Source organism: Micromesistius poutassou (genome assembly GCF_964030765.1).
Source record: "Micromesistius poutassou genome assembly, chromosome: 20".
NCBI lineage: Eukaryota > Metazoa > Chordata > Actinopteri > Gadiformes > Gadidae > Micromesistius > Micromesistius poutassou.
In genome coordinates, this window is record NC_140290.1 from 1,248,535 (window position 1) to 1,262,655 (window position 14,121).

Below are 14,121 nucleotides of genomic sequence, written 5' to 3' on the forward strand. Positions count from 1 at the left end.
CTCTTTACAATAATGCTGGGGGTTCCCATCCTTTTTAAGGCATGACCCTCCAGAGAACTATATGGGAAGTTGCGAGAGAAAACACAACTGGGGGGGGGTATATAGGCCAGCCTTTTTCTGTCCGATAATTCAATGGCATATGGAAGGAATAAGGTCCATTGTATTACATAGGTGATGACATACCATACATGTATTTATCAAATGAACAGTATTTTGAGTTTCACCTCTCCTCGTTGCATCATTGTGGCATTATGTCATCCACATACATTATCACCCCTCCTGGAGGTGACCAGAGGTGTGGTGGGAGTGTATTTTCGTGGCTGCACACCCAATGTTCATCTCTTCATCTCCAGCCAGCCAACCATCCATGGCCCACGCTGCCCTCTCTGACTCAGAGAGAGCACACGGTCTATATGGGTTTTCTTTGAGTTTTTATGAGCCCCTTTGCCCCTCTGTTGGTGTGCACAGGAGCTTATTCTGGAGCAGTTAAGAAGAATAAGAAATCACTGAATTTATATATCGTTCGTTTTTGTCCAAGGCACATAACATGGTGGGTAGCGAGGCTGTGACAGCTCATCCACTATGTGTGCTGGGTGATGCACACCCTGGTTCCCCCACAACGCTCACCACACACCGGGTATCACAGTGGAGGAGGAGGAGTGATGGAACTATCCAACCAGAGACGGGGGATGATTAGGGGAGCCATGTTGGTGTACGTGCCAGGACACCGGGGTCAGACCTTCAGTGAGCGCGGGGGGGTCAGGACCTGGGTTTAACGTCTCATCCCGAAGACAAGGCTGCTTTTGGACAGGAGTCTGTGTGCTGGGGCCTAACCCAGGCCAGAGGGATGAGCCGGCCCGTCTGGCCCTCCAAACCCTCCTCCAGCACCATCTGGTAGCCCACCCAGAGAGGCACCAGGTCCCGAAACTCACAGGGAATCCTGCAGCGCACAGCAGAAAGCACTGCTTATCTGATATCTAACAATTATAACCTACCTACAGGGTGGGGGGGGGGGGGGGGGGGGTACTGATATCACATTAATATTGGAAATAAACCAAGTTTGCCTTTATTTATTTTTTCCAAGCATTTATTTACAAATGACGCACCAAGTCCAACAGTTGAGTTATCCTCCGTGGTGAACAATAAGGGTGAATAATATTTTTTTTGCAGTATGCAGTACATTTGGTTGTTTTTTTTCTTTTTCCTCCTGAAGAAATTTTATTGCCCACGAGGACACTTTCTCCACAGAGAAAGTGTTTTTGCTGATGCAAAAGGGCATTATTTCTCATTCCACAGTTATGTAAAACAAAGGTCATTTAGCAAGTGCTTTTGCCTCCAGATAAAACCTCAGCTTAAACCGGTGCAAACAAACATTCACGAGGCCTCTGACCGCTGATGAGCAGCGCTCACTCGGGTCCTCCCACTGAAACGACGCTAAACACTATTTTTTCGGATTCTGCTTCTTCATGTGTACACACCCAAACACCCTTCAACGAGGCAGTATTTACACGGGACTGCCATAACACGGCTTTTGTATTTACAGAACGTAGCAACCTCATCTAAGTGTGCTGCGACGGGCACCGCCCGCCACGGGGCCCCTCAGGCCCCGGCCTCGGGCGGGGTGTCCAGGGCCTTGATGTGGACACTGGGCAGGCAGAACCAGGAGAGGGGCAGCTCCCGCCCGCCGCTGCTGCTGGAGTCGTCCTGGAAGCGGATGTTCAGGTAGAAGTCTCCGGTGCACAGGAAGAGAAGCGCGCCGGCGCACACAGCCTTCTCCTGGGGCTTCACCTGGAGGGACAGCACGAGACCACCGTCATCATCTACCGCCTTGTTACGGGGTGACCACCGGACTGGGCCAGGGTGGCGAGCGTCAGGCGAGGGAATGCTGGATTAATGTGTGGAGAGACAAGCGGGCTGGTTGAGGTGGAACAGAGGTGTGGGTCGGCCGAGGCGTTTGATTGGTGGTCTGGTGGCCCTGGGCAACTTGCTTAGATTATAAGAACACTACTTTGCTTACTTGTGATATACATGAAAAGTATATTTTTTAACATTCCTTTGGTTTCACCATGACACCAGTAGACAGCAAGTGCTTGTGTCCCCCGCCCACTCTCCCTCAGACACATATGTTTTTATAGTTATTTCTGTCTATGTTTTTTCGATATTCTTTATAGGCTTGCCGTACTTTAGTATTTTTCACTTATTTTCGTTTTGTTCTTTTTTATTTGCCCATTCCTTTCCATCTTGAGAAGACCCAGCAAAACAATGCCTGGGGATTAATGCATTATTCTGAATGTGAGTGAGAAAATATATATAAAATATGATATATCATTACTTCTGGATGCAACTATAACTCCCACAGGGGCGTCTTATTTTACACATGCACACATACACACGTTCAGACACAAACACAGACAAACACACACAGACATACACACGGACCCACAAAGACAAGTACACACACACACTTTAATAGTAGATGCTGTTTATGTGTGATGTTCCCCCTATAGGCAAAGTGGTGTATTGTGCTTATGAGGAATTACTCACAGTGACGTCATGGACTGAGATATCGACTTTTTACACGTTAAGGGAGGTACCTTCTATGTGCACCTCTTAAATGTGCCATAACTCTGCCATTTAATCAAAAATCCATTCTAACTGTAAGATGAAACCCATCTATAGATCATGTCTACGAAACTGTGTCAATTAGGGCAATTGTTATTTAGAAGAACATTTTTTAAGCTTGAACGAAAATGTCTCTGTACAGAAAAATAAAACTAGACGGACATTGTGGGTCCAAAAGGCAAACGTTTTCAGCATGTGAAATAAGGCACGTACACCAAGTTTCAGAATTGTATATGCATGGGGCGGTGGAGCTGATCGTTGACCACGAATTATAGCGCCCACTTTTGGGAGAATTGGCCTCAAAACCTTTAGGGAACTGCTCTTGACTACTGACACCCACATATGGTGCAGAAATTGAAAACCTTCCACCATTCCAACACTGAGACACGGGCACACCAAAAATCAAAACATAAAAAATAAAAACAATAATTCAATAACAACAGTGATCCACGGACACACGGAACAACAGGAAGTAGAAGACAACAAAAACCCAAACGGGTTGTAGGCACCACCACTCACGGCGTCGATGTGGAAGGTGTTGGAGCCGATGAAGGTGACGGCGTCCTGCAGCTCGTGGTTCAGCACGCCGTTCTGGTAGTCCTGGCAGGGCACGGCGGTCAGCGCGAAGGGCCCCACCGAGCCCTGGCTGCGGTTGGTCAGCCGCACCTCCAGCTCCACCGCCTCGCCCACCCGGCACTGGGCCACCACGTCGCAGTCACACGGCTTGCCGCTCACCGCCACGTCTGATTGGTGGGGAGAGGGGGGGGAAGAGGTTTGGGTTGTTTTCAGCTCGTTCTTTACATGAGGTTTACTCCTCGACCACATGGATGGAGGCAGACATTGAAACGCGTTCCATTTGAAAAGATCAAGAGAGAGAGGGAGAGAGGCAAGACAGTTTGTTTAAAGCGCGCTTTTCAAAATCAACCAGGGATGACCAAAGTGCTTTAGAGCTTAGGTAAATTAAAATGGCAATTAGAGAGAGAGAGAGAGAGAGAGAGAGAGAGAGAGAGAGAGAGAGAGAGAGAGAGAGAGAGAGAGAGAGAGATTTTGCTATTAAGCAACCTGGGATTAAACAATCCAATCTTATGGTATACCTCTGTATAGCTATACATTTTGCATTTTAACGTTGTTAAATGGTATACCTAAATATATTTGTTGTTTTTTCTCCACTATGCTACTCTGACATGCTTTGGCAATGCCAACAACAACATACATTTTCCATGCTGCCCAAATAGCGCATTGAATTGAATTGACTTGAGAAAAAGAGAGAAAGAGGGAGAGACGATAAGACGAAAAAAATAGGAAAAAAGAGAAAGACAGAGAGATGAGTTGGAGGGGAAAATAGAAAGAGACGTAGGGAGAGAGACAGAAGAGTGGGGAACAAGAGTGGGGAAGGAACAGGAAGAAAATAAGAATGAGACCCTAACACTAACAAACACTTCACAAACACACAACAAAGGGCTTGTTACATCGATGACAACAGGCTGACCATCGCACGCAACATTCATGTCATCGCCCGTCTCAACAAGAATGCCCAAAGCCCTACCCACCCCCAGGTCCTACACACACACACACACACACACACACACACACACACTCTTACTCAAACACTTGTACACACACACACACACACACACACACACGTGTAAAGAAACACATACACACACGTACGCTTTCTCACACAAACACACACCTACACACACACACACACACGTACGCTCTCCGACACACACAAACACCTTGCCAGCCAAATTCATTAGCAGCTAATGTGTCACCGCACGCTATATCCACCCTTCTCCATATTAATTCTACTATTCTAGGCTCCATTTCACCAAACATGAGTTTTGTTGTTTTTCTCATGAATTATCATTGATTATTTTGTATTTTATTATTTAATGGCATAACGGCACCTGTTGCCCTCCTTACCCCCCAGGAGAGAGACAGAACCGGGGTGGGCGTGCGAGCATGGTGACTGCTGTGGCAGTGGGAGAGCGAGGAGCCCCGGGGAGCCAGCAGCAACAGGAGGGTGACATTCAGCACCAGACCGCTGCTCTAGTCTGCGCTAGGGGTGGAACGCCACACTCCAAACACAGTAACAGTGACATCCCAGAATAAGCAGCGGTGGGACTGTGTCTGCGCCAGGCATGTTCATGACAACAGCATGGAGGTAAAGGATACGCGAGAACAATAAGAGGCGACGGCACAAAGGAAGTTGCTTTTTCGGACGGGCAAACGCACAGACAACACACGCTGCAACACAGCCGATCACGACGAGAGGAAGCAGGACGTGCTCATGTGATCCCACACAATGTGTGGTAGTGATCGACCGATATATCGGCCGGCCGATATTTGTGTTTTTCATGTGTATCCGCATCGGCCGACACATGTTCGCAGATTTTTTTATTCTTATTTTTTTCCCCCCCGGCATGATTTACAGACAGACAGTTCAATAAATGTTCCTTTTTAAAAATTGAGACTCGTAACATTTGTTATCATCATCGTGTCATTTCTATGATGTCAATTGAAGGAGCAGAAGCAATATCGGTCATCGGCTAAGGCTGATGAAAAAATCGGTATTGGCGTCGGCCCTAAAAACTCCGTATCGGTTGACCCCTAATGTGTGGTCCCCGGTAAAGCAGCGCTTGGCGTGTACGTCCTAGCGGCGACGATAGACAAATGAGGCGAATCAATGAGAAAAACGGCCTGTGTGATTGTGTGCTGTGTGTGGACGAGGTAGTGGACTACAACAATGGCCGCCGCGTGCAGGTCATCGCTACGGAACACGTTTGAACACAAACCCACGTAGCATTTTGGTTAAAAAAAAAACAGGGGCGCTACGCAGTTCACATGGAGGGACACGCACATTTACGCACACACACTCACACACAGACACGCACACACAGTGTGATGTCATAGTCAGCTGGGCCTCACAGTCTAACACGCCACCTTCCCAGGTAGTTATATTTAGGTTCTTCAACGTCTGGTTGCTAGGAGATGTGTGAATTACAGCTAGTCTACAAGGGGCATATGAAAGGGGGAAAGATAAATATGTATGCAGATTTAGAGTAAGTAAAGAAAATTGTCATTTGAACACACACACACACACACACACACACACACAGAACTGGCTTTGCGTCAATAAGGCATGGCTGTGTGCTATTATTCACAGCACACCTGGGTTTGACGAGCCTCTTCAAGCCCTCAAAGGCGATAGGGTTCATTCTACGCACCCCAGCGACACGCAGCGACAGACAATCGCAGTGAAGACATCCCATAATTCACTGCGAGCGACCGTGGCAGGGGAGAAAGAGGGTCTGAAAGCGACTGATCCCTAATGATATGGGACATTCTTTTTCCGCTCAGCGCGCTGAGCAGGGACGGGGCTTTTACCCACTCCTGTCCCAGAGTCTCTGGTGAAAGCGCTACAACATACGGGCTACCATCTTGACCTTTATCGTCCTGTGTCAATATAATCCCTCTCTCTCTCTCCCTCTCTAAACAAAGGTTAGCTTTTAGCTTTTGATTCCTGTTAGGGATGGGTGCAGTTTGGAGGGTGTGGTGCGGAAACAGACTGGGTGGGGGCACGTTATTTGGAGGGCCCCTGGTTCACATCGGGCCCCTTGGGCCACTTCATGAGGAGCGAGACCGATTAGATAAGGGGAGATTGGCCCACGGATTTAAACTCAATGATCTTCCCCCTCACTCACACACACATCAGGGTGTCAGAGCTGCTTATGAAGCAGACAGCAAAGCTCAGAGCTAGGTAAACGGCAATAGACTTGTGGGTGAGAGGGGGGGGTCCAGATGTGTGTGTGTGTGTGTTGTCTGGTACTGGCTCGATAGGAGGCTGTGACATGCATTTTTGCAGCCTTTGTGACCAGAGGCGATAAGGCAGATTGTATTCATTTGGAAAGCTAATGCGACGTGTAATGTGTGTGTGTGTGTGTGTGTGTGTTGTGTAACACATTTAGCTTGGACGGGTGTGGGTCTTGAGAGCAGGTTGGCTTTAATGTTGGCATACAGCAGAGCAGCTGCCAGACCAGCCACACTCTGCGGAGGCAAAGCACTGCGGCAGCCGTCGCCACGGCAACCGGGCTCTGGCCCCGGCTCCTAACAGGCGAGAGAGCAAGAGCTGAACCGCTCGACACACCTCCATCCAGAGATTAAAGAGTCTCTCTCTCTCTCTCTCTCTCTCTCTCTCTCTCTCTCTCTCTCTCTCTCTCTCTCTCTCTCTCTCTCTCTCTCTCTCTCTCTCTCTCTCTCTCTCTCTCTCTCTCTCTCTCTCTCTCTCTCTCTCGTCTTGACACTTTCAGCTCATTAACGGCAGACATATCTTAATTAAATCTCACTATCTAAAGTGACATCAAAAGGCATTCTGCTGCGGTAACACCTGCAACTCCCCGAGCTTCACAAAGTTAAAGTCCTGCTGATGCTTTGGCCCGTCTTGATTCCCATCGCATCCTCCTCGCAAACCAGTGGGCTGCGGGGCTAACGCTAATCAAACGCAGCCCGGTGGAGTCCGCCACCGCGGCGGGGGGCCCCGCGCGGCGTGGACCCGGGCGCCATGTTGTTTGTAGTTATTTATGGTGTGCGAGCCGACGAGTCAGCCGAACTGTGAACTGTGTGCTCCAGCCGGGGGAAGAGGGGAAGGACTGCCCAGAGGCCTGGAGAGGGGACGGGGGGGGGGCGGGGGGCGGGGGGGGCGGCGTGCTCTGCAGAGGAGGTGGGGGCTCCGCCGCGCAACGCTTCGACGGAGGAGACGGAGGATGACGATGTGAGCGCCTTTTTAAAGAATTTAATAAAAAAAAGGTTGTGCCGCGTGCCACTGCCGTTCTAAAAATAACCCGGCAGTCTCTGACACACCCCCCCCCCCCGCCACCCACAAGCCATCTCACTCTCTTCCCCCCCCCCCCTCCCTGTATAATTATTCCCATAACAACCACTCGCTGTGTTCCTGTAGTCCCTTCCCCATCCAGGAAGGTGTGTGTGTGTGTGTTTCCACGCTGCGTGTTGTGGACACAAGCGCACACACACTGCAGGAGGAGGCGCACCGCCGTCGCTGGCTGTGCTCGCGTCTCTCTCCGACTCACGTCCCGCTTAACGGAAACATGTGAGCATCTTTTATTTATTTCCTCGCTACGGCACGGTAGCGCCGGCTTTATTGTGATTTGCTTCGCGGTAAGCTCTCCACTTATTTATAGCGTATGTACAACGGGACACACAGTCAATCCTGATGGAAAACAAACAAAATGAGCCTTAATGGGCAGATATTACGTCCCCAGCCTCGTTTATGAGCGCCCTGCCTAATCACAGTCCATCTGGAGGCTTGTTTGATGTGCAGCAGATGTTTATGTCACCTTAAGCTCAGCTGATTTGCGATATTTTCCACCGACGGAATGTCCCTTGTTGACTGTTGTGACAACAAATGTCGTAGATATCGATTTTTTTCAAACAAAGCTAGCTAGTGTGGTCGCCATGGCATATAAGGTTATTTGGGCGTAACAACACATTTCCCATACTTGAGGTTACGAATGTTGCTAGAACAGCACATAATATCATTACCTCGTCCTTCGAAGAAAGCAACCGAGAACTCAGAAACGAAGTATTCGGTTACAGCCCTAAACATAGGAGATGGTGATAGCTTGATTCTGATTGGCCCCAGTGAGAGTGATCATAGGCTGTAGTTTATCCATTCAAACTACAAAACGTTGCTTGTTTCAAAGGCCCCTTTGTGTGATTTGACTCCACGGTTTGGTTATTCTTCAATATGCTAGGCTGGGGGAAAACCACTCACAGTTTTCTGTTAAATAATGAATGGTCATGATTTAGCACCTGTTCAAAATACTTTAATCTGCCTCTTTTACCAGATACAGCAAGTGCACACAGGTACACACACACACACACACACACACACACACACACACACACACACACACACACACACACACACACACACACACACACAATAACCTGTGTTGCAACAGCTGCAAATGAGGTTAGACTTTCCTGTGGCTAAAGGGTGAACGGGCGGGTCAGAGGGAGAGCACAGCAATAATTAATGATCTATTAAGGTGCGTATAATGAATGCATTAATATTAACACACACTCACCAGCACCAACAAATAGCTGAGGGCTCTGTGTAGAATCACATGTATAAAACAGTACAACCTCACCCGTCACAATGGTTACTGAGCAGGGCATAAAGAAGGTTCTGGAACGACATCACTCTTCAAAGAACACAAATGAAACAAAGCACTTTTAGCATCCGCGTTGAGCTGAGCGTCGAAGCCTTCCCTTGCGCCGCTGCTAGCTGTGAGTGTAGCGGACTAGCCTGAGCGTAGCGGACTAGCCTGAGCGTAGCGGACTAGCCTGAGCGTAGTGGACTAGCCTGAGCGTAGCAGACTAGCTCGGAGTCTCCATTTTGAATACGACACACTCAGATGATCCGCATCGTATCAGATTAGGGCTTTGTTTGACGTTTTTCGAAAAAAAAAGCGATGGAATTTAAATGTCAGCAGCTCTCTTCAATTTTAAAACCAAACAACGTGTCTTATCAGTTCAAAGCGCTGAATGGATGTCTGTTGGCTGGCCAGGTTTGACACCAGACCCATGAGCTGAACGCCTGCCCTGCCGAGGCTGGTTCTCTCAGAGTGCCGACTTTGCGTTTCCTTTTTGTCTGACTTCAAGGCCAGACGAGCCCACAGGTCCACGTCTCAACGCCTCGTGCTGCACTGATCTGTGTTAAAACTAACCATTGGTCCCCCACCCCTATATGTGAACAAGACACACACGCACGCACGCACACACGCACACGCACACACGCACGGCTCCCGACAGGCCCGAACTCGATTTATTCTGCGGTCAGATGTTATAGCGTCTTAAGTGAGGGCGAAATCTCATTACATGACCCGTGGTTGGTCGGTCCCAACCCAGTGACTTTGAGTAATGTCAGGCGGGACGCGGGCGGTGGTGTGACCAGGCCTCAGATATCTGCTGAGTCATCATCTAGCACCACTCCTGATGTTAATAAGACTTGATGGCTGGATGATGATGATGGGGAGTTTTTCCTTCTCCGGGCCGCAGTGAAGTCACTCTAAATCTATCTCGATAAAAAGAAAAATGGTGAGCTCGACTTGAGTTATCTTTACCCGGATCACCTCTAGTTCCACAGCGTTGCAGGTTCACCAGAAGAGGAGAGGGGGAGGGGGAGGGGGAGGGGGAGGGGGAGGGGTGAAGGCTGGTTTAGACTGAGATATGAGGGGGGGTGGAGGACTTGGAACAGGACCTGGAGATGGTAATAGGTGATTATTACTCCAGTGCTAGTCGCAATAGTGGTGAAATATTGTGCGTTTGCCGTGGTTATTTCACTGTTGTTCTCCCTTGTCAGTATCCATTAAAATAAATAGAGCATATAATCAATCAATAATATTATTTCTTACATTTCAATTGCATAGAATTGCCCCTTAAAGGCCTGGTTTGTATATGTGTCATTACGACGGAAGGGGTGTGTGAGGATTTGTACCTCGACAATCAAATGCCATTCTGATGAGACCTGGGTGCTGTAAGCCCTGCACACACACACACACACACACACACACACACACACACACACACACACACAACACAAGTGTCTTTTCCATTTCTGCTGAAGTGTCAATTCATAGGCACATCACGCACAGAAATATTCCCCTGCATGGGTGTGTGAAGGCACTGCATGTTTGCCAGACATGATAGGTTTTGAAATAGACATCTATTTAATGATTCAGCATGGTGGGAAGAGGAGAGTGGGGAGGAGCCACTTTGTTTAACTTCATTATAATCACACTGCACCGTGACGCAGCTTCTCTCTAAGACAATATCAGTAAATGTCCTTGAACAGAAGAACGGGGAGGGAAAAAAATAATCTTAAAAAATGCTTCTTGAAAATATAACACACATTGGCTATGTTTGAGATAATACTTCAAAGAATAGCGTTAAGAGCAACTCATTTTCAAAAAACACTAGATTTAATGTGCATCGATTAAAAGGTGGTATATGTAGAGGTTAAATGTTAACATGTATATAAATATATATTCCTCTGCATATGCAAGTACATTTAAACCCACACATACTTGAAGTAACTACAGCCATATCAAAACGGTGTGTTATAGAAGGCCATGAACCTGAACATGAAATATAGATTTTAGGGGCTGCTCCGGGGGGGGGGGGGGGGGGGGGGTTTAATGTATGTTTCACACCCGCCACACTTAGTCCTCCCCCTCTTCAAGCCAAGAACTGAAGCTTTAAAAATAGCTTTCATTTAGTCTCTGGGGTACGTTGTGACTGTTGTATTATGTAGTCACTTAGAAATCCTCAGTGAAGTCAGTGAAGGCCCACCACCACCACCACCACCACCACCATCATCATCATCCCTGTATCTCCCAGCGGATCGCCAAAGCCATCTCTCGACAGAGGTGAGGACAGTTTTTCATACACGGTTGAACATCAAACTCTCTTACAGTCCTCTCTCTAATGACTTCCCTTTTGAACAGAACACATCTGATTAAATCAGAGAGTTGTGTTTTTTTTTATTGCCAGAGTTTTGAGCCTAAAAGGCAGAGAGATATATCATTATAATTAATTGGATACTGCCCCGCTCTTGTAGGAACAGGGTATAAGACACAGATGCACCGTAGCTCATTACACTTGCTAAATAGTACAGTGCGACCATGTAAGACAACCCGTCTGCATTCACTTAGATGCATTATTGGGGTCTCTGGAGGAACAAGTGAAATATAGATTCCTTTTGACGTTATCATAGTAATAATATAGTAATAAAAGTTCTGCTGGTAGTGGTGGCTTTTTGAGTCGTTGAAGGAGGCTGATGGAAAACAATTTTTGGGGCATATAGACAAACCCAAACATAGAGAAGTCACTCAGCCAAACACAAGTGGCTGATGATCTCCTGCGCTAAGCCCAATATCTACTCTGCGGAAAAATTCAAATGAAAAGCCCAACGGCGAGGAGAGAAACCCAAAGTGCCCCACACGTGTGGAGAGAGTGCACTATCGCCGTTGGCGAGGATGGTTTCGATGGAACACAAAAGCCTTTATCGCCCGACAAATATTTGACCAAGCCAGACGGTGTGTGTGTGTGTGTGTGTGTGTGTGTGTGTGTGTGTGTGTGTGTGGGGGGGGGGGGGGGGCACTTGATTGAGCGTATGGACAAGCACTGCACTGAAAGGACTCCACCTAGCTCTCTCCTCTCTCACATCATCAGACGAGAACAGAAAACCTAATCCAACGTGCCCGGTCACACCACGGCCCTCTGCTGTCCCAGGGCAGAGGCGGACCGCTGTGGCCTCCATTGGTAAATGGATGGTAAATGGACTGCATTTATATAGTGTTTTTCGAGCCAGTGGCCACTCAAAGCGCTTTACAATATTGCCTAACATTCACCCATTCATCCACACATTCACACACCGACGGCGGAGTCAACCATGCGAGGCGACAGCCAGCTCGTCGGGAGCAGTTAGGGTGAGGTGCTTTCTCACGGACACTCAGCAGGGAGGTGCAGGGGATCGAACTAGCAAACATCCGGTAACCAGCCAACCCACTCTACCTACGGAGCCACATGGCCGTCCCATGAGCGCGGTCACAGGCTGCACCGTAAAACCCATGTACCTGCCAGCTCCTCCAGCCCTTCCTGCGTTGTAGTTTGGACTTTGTTTCCCTGGATACCACACAAATTGAATATATTTACCTCGGGAAAAAAGGTTACAATAAATCAGGCCTTTTTGTGCCTGATCACATCTTTGTGCCAATTGAGGTCAAGTAACTTGGCTAATTGAGTTGTTTTGTGGACATCCAAATTGAGGATAATTAAAGGGAACAGCCACTGGAAGGACCGGGCCGCTGGCGGGGGATGGTGGTGGGCAGAGCAGAGCTGGCACTGCATCCATTTCTAAAGATACAATCAAATGGGCAGGGAATGCTCGGATGCAGTGGTATTGGTGAAGTGGCCTCTATAATGAGACTGAGGAGGTTCGATATGCAGCAGTCCACCTGTTACAACGCAGCGCATTTTGTGTGTAGTGTTACAAGCTGCTGTGGGCCACAGAGAACACAGAAGCTTTTTAAGATAGGATTTTGACACCAAATTAGCATCAGCATGGAAATGCTTGCAAAAGAGATAATGTTGACCTTTCTCCCCAACTTCATGAATTATGAATTCCACAGTTATTCTTGTTTTAGGCGTTGAATGGTCAAGAACAGGGCGCAAAATTAACATCGGTCACCTGCCAAGACTTACTTGGCAAGTAAAACAATTCAGCAATATATTATAACAATTGCTCGTCCAGTCGTTTTTTCAGCCCCGGCAGTTAGAAACACAGTTTATTAGAAGGTACAACACACAGTTCTAAAAGTTAGTTTTGGACTCAAAAAACAATGCTTGTGCAAATAAGTATGACATAGTATTACTGCAGCACCTAAAAAAAGAACCATTTCCGTATTTTATAGCTCAGCCATTTCCAAATGTGGCAAACTTAGCGCAACAGCGCATCCTCCTTATGTTAGCCTGCTACTATTCTATCAGGGGGTGGATGCACCTATCATTACTTCCAGCCCCCCCATTCCTTGTGCTGCATGTGTGCCTGTCATGGAGTGGGAGGTAGAAACTCACAAGGATTTCCCAGGCATGAACCAGAGGAGCAGGAGGTGGGCCCGCAGCCAAGACAACATTCTGTAATATATGCAAATAACAAGGTGGCTCAACCGGACCTGCCAATCTCCCTCGACACCTGCGTAGGAGAGATACTAAGCGGTGGCACGCACGTTTATTTCACATTTTCTAGAAAGCAATATGGTCACGACTCCCGTTTGTAGCCTCCATGGAAGGCGGTTGATGAGGATAAAGAAGAGGCACAAGGAGAAGAAAAGGGGGAGTAAACAGACGGCCTCTGTGTGGGCACAGTGTCGCTTTGTGGTAAAGGATTAATATTGTATATGACACACCTGTATACCACATCTATCCACCTACAGGTGCGATGGTATCGCCTCACCGCGTGATCTCACTGAGGGAATAACAATGCGCTCCTCCTCAACACCACACATCCGAAAGGAGAAGGGAAGAAAACCACAGCGGGAGCTGATGAGATGCATGGATTTCTGGGTAAATTGACCGGATGGGAAGGGCTCAAGTAATCTGAGCTGTGGGCACCAGATAGCAAAATGGCGAGAGACAGCAAACCTACTCCCAAGGTTATTAGTTGGCCCAACATGCGGCGTCAGTGATCAATGTCTAGCTCACACCAGTCATTGGCAATCAGGTAAAGCCATTCAGTTCACCTTAACAGGACTGTATCGAAGAGCCAAGTGGCTTTGGTGCCAATGCAACTAATGTCCTCTGATTAAACCTTGCTCTGCAGAGCCTAGTAGCTCATAACAAGTCTGCTCCACCAAGATCCTCCATATTACTTTGTTAACAAAGTGGTCATTTCGTTTGAGAAAGGTTTATATT

At 47.8% G+C, this 14,121-nt stretch overlaps 1 protein-coding gene across 1 annotated transcript in view; it reads right to left on the reverse strand.

The window, feature by feature from the left end:
- Window positions 1-1,071: 1,071 nt before the first annotated feature.
- Window positions 1,072-14,121, reverse strand: part of trappc9 (trafficking protein particle complex subunit 9) — a 149,757-nt gene continuing 136,707 nt past the window's right edge. Inside the window, exons 22-23 of the mRNA XM_084484762.1 lie at window positions 3,142-3,365; window positions 1,072-1,788 (exon numbers count right to left, since the gene is read on the reverse strand). Coding sequence (XP_084340888.1) covers window positions 1,600-1,788; window positions 3,142-3,365 — 413 coding nt within the window. The 3' untranslated portion in view covers window positions 1,072-1,599. The remainder of the gene's footprint in view (window positions 1,789-3,141; window positions 3,366-14,121) is intronic.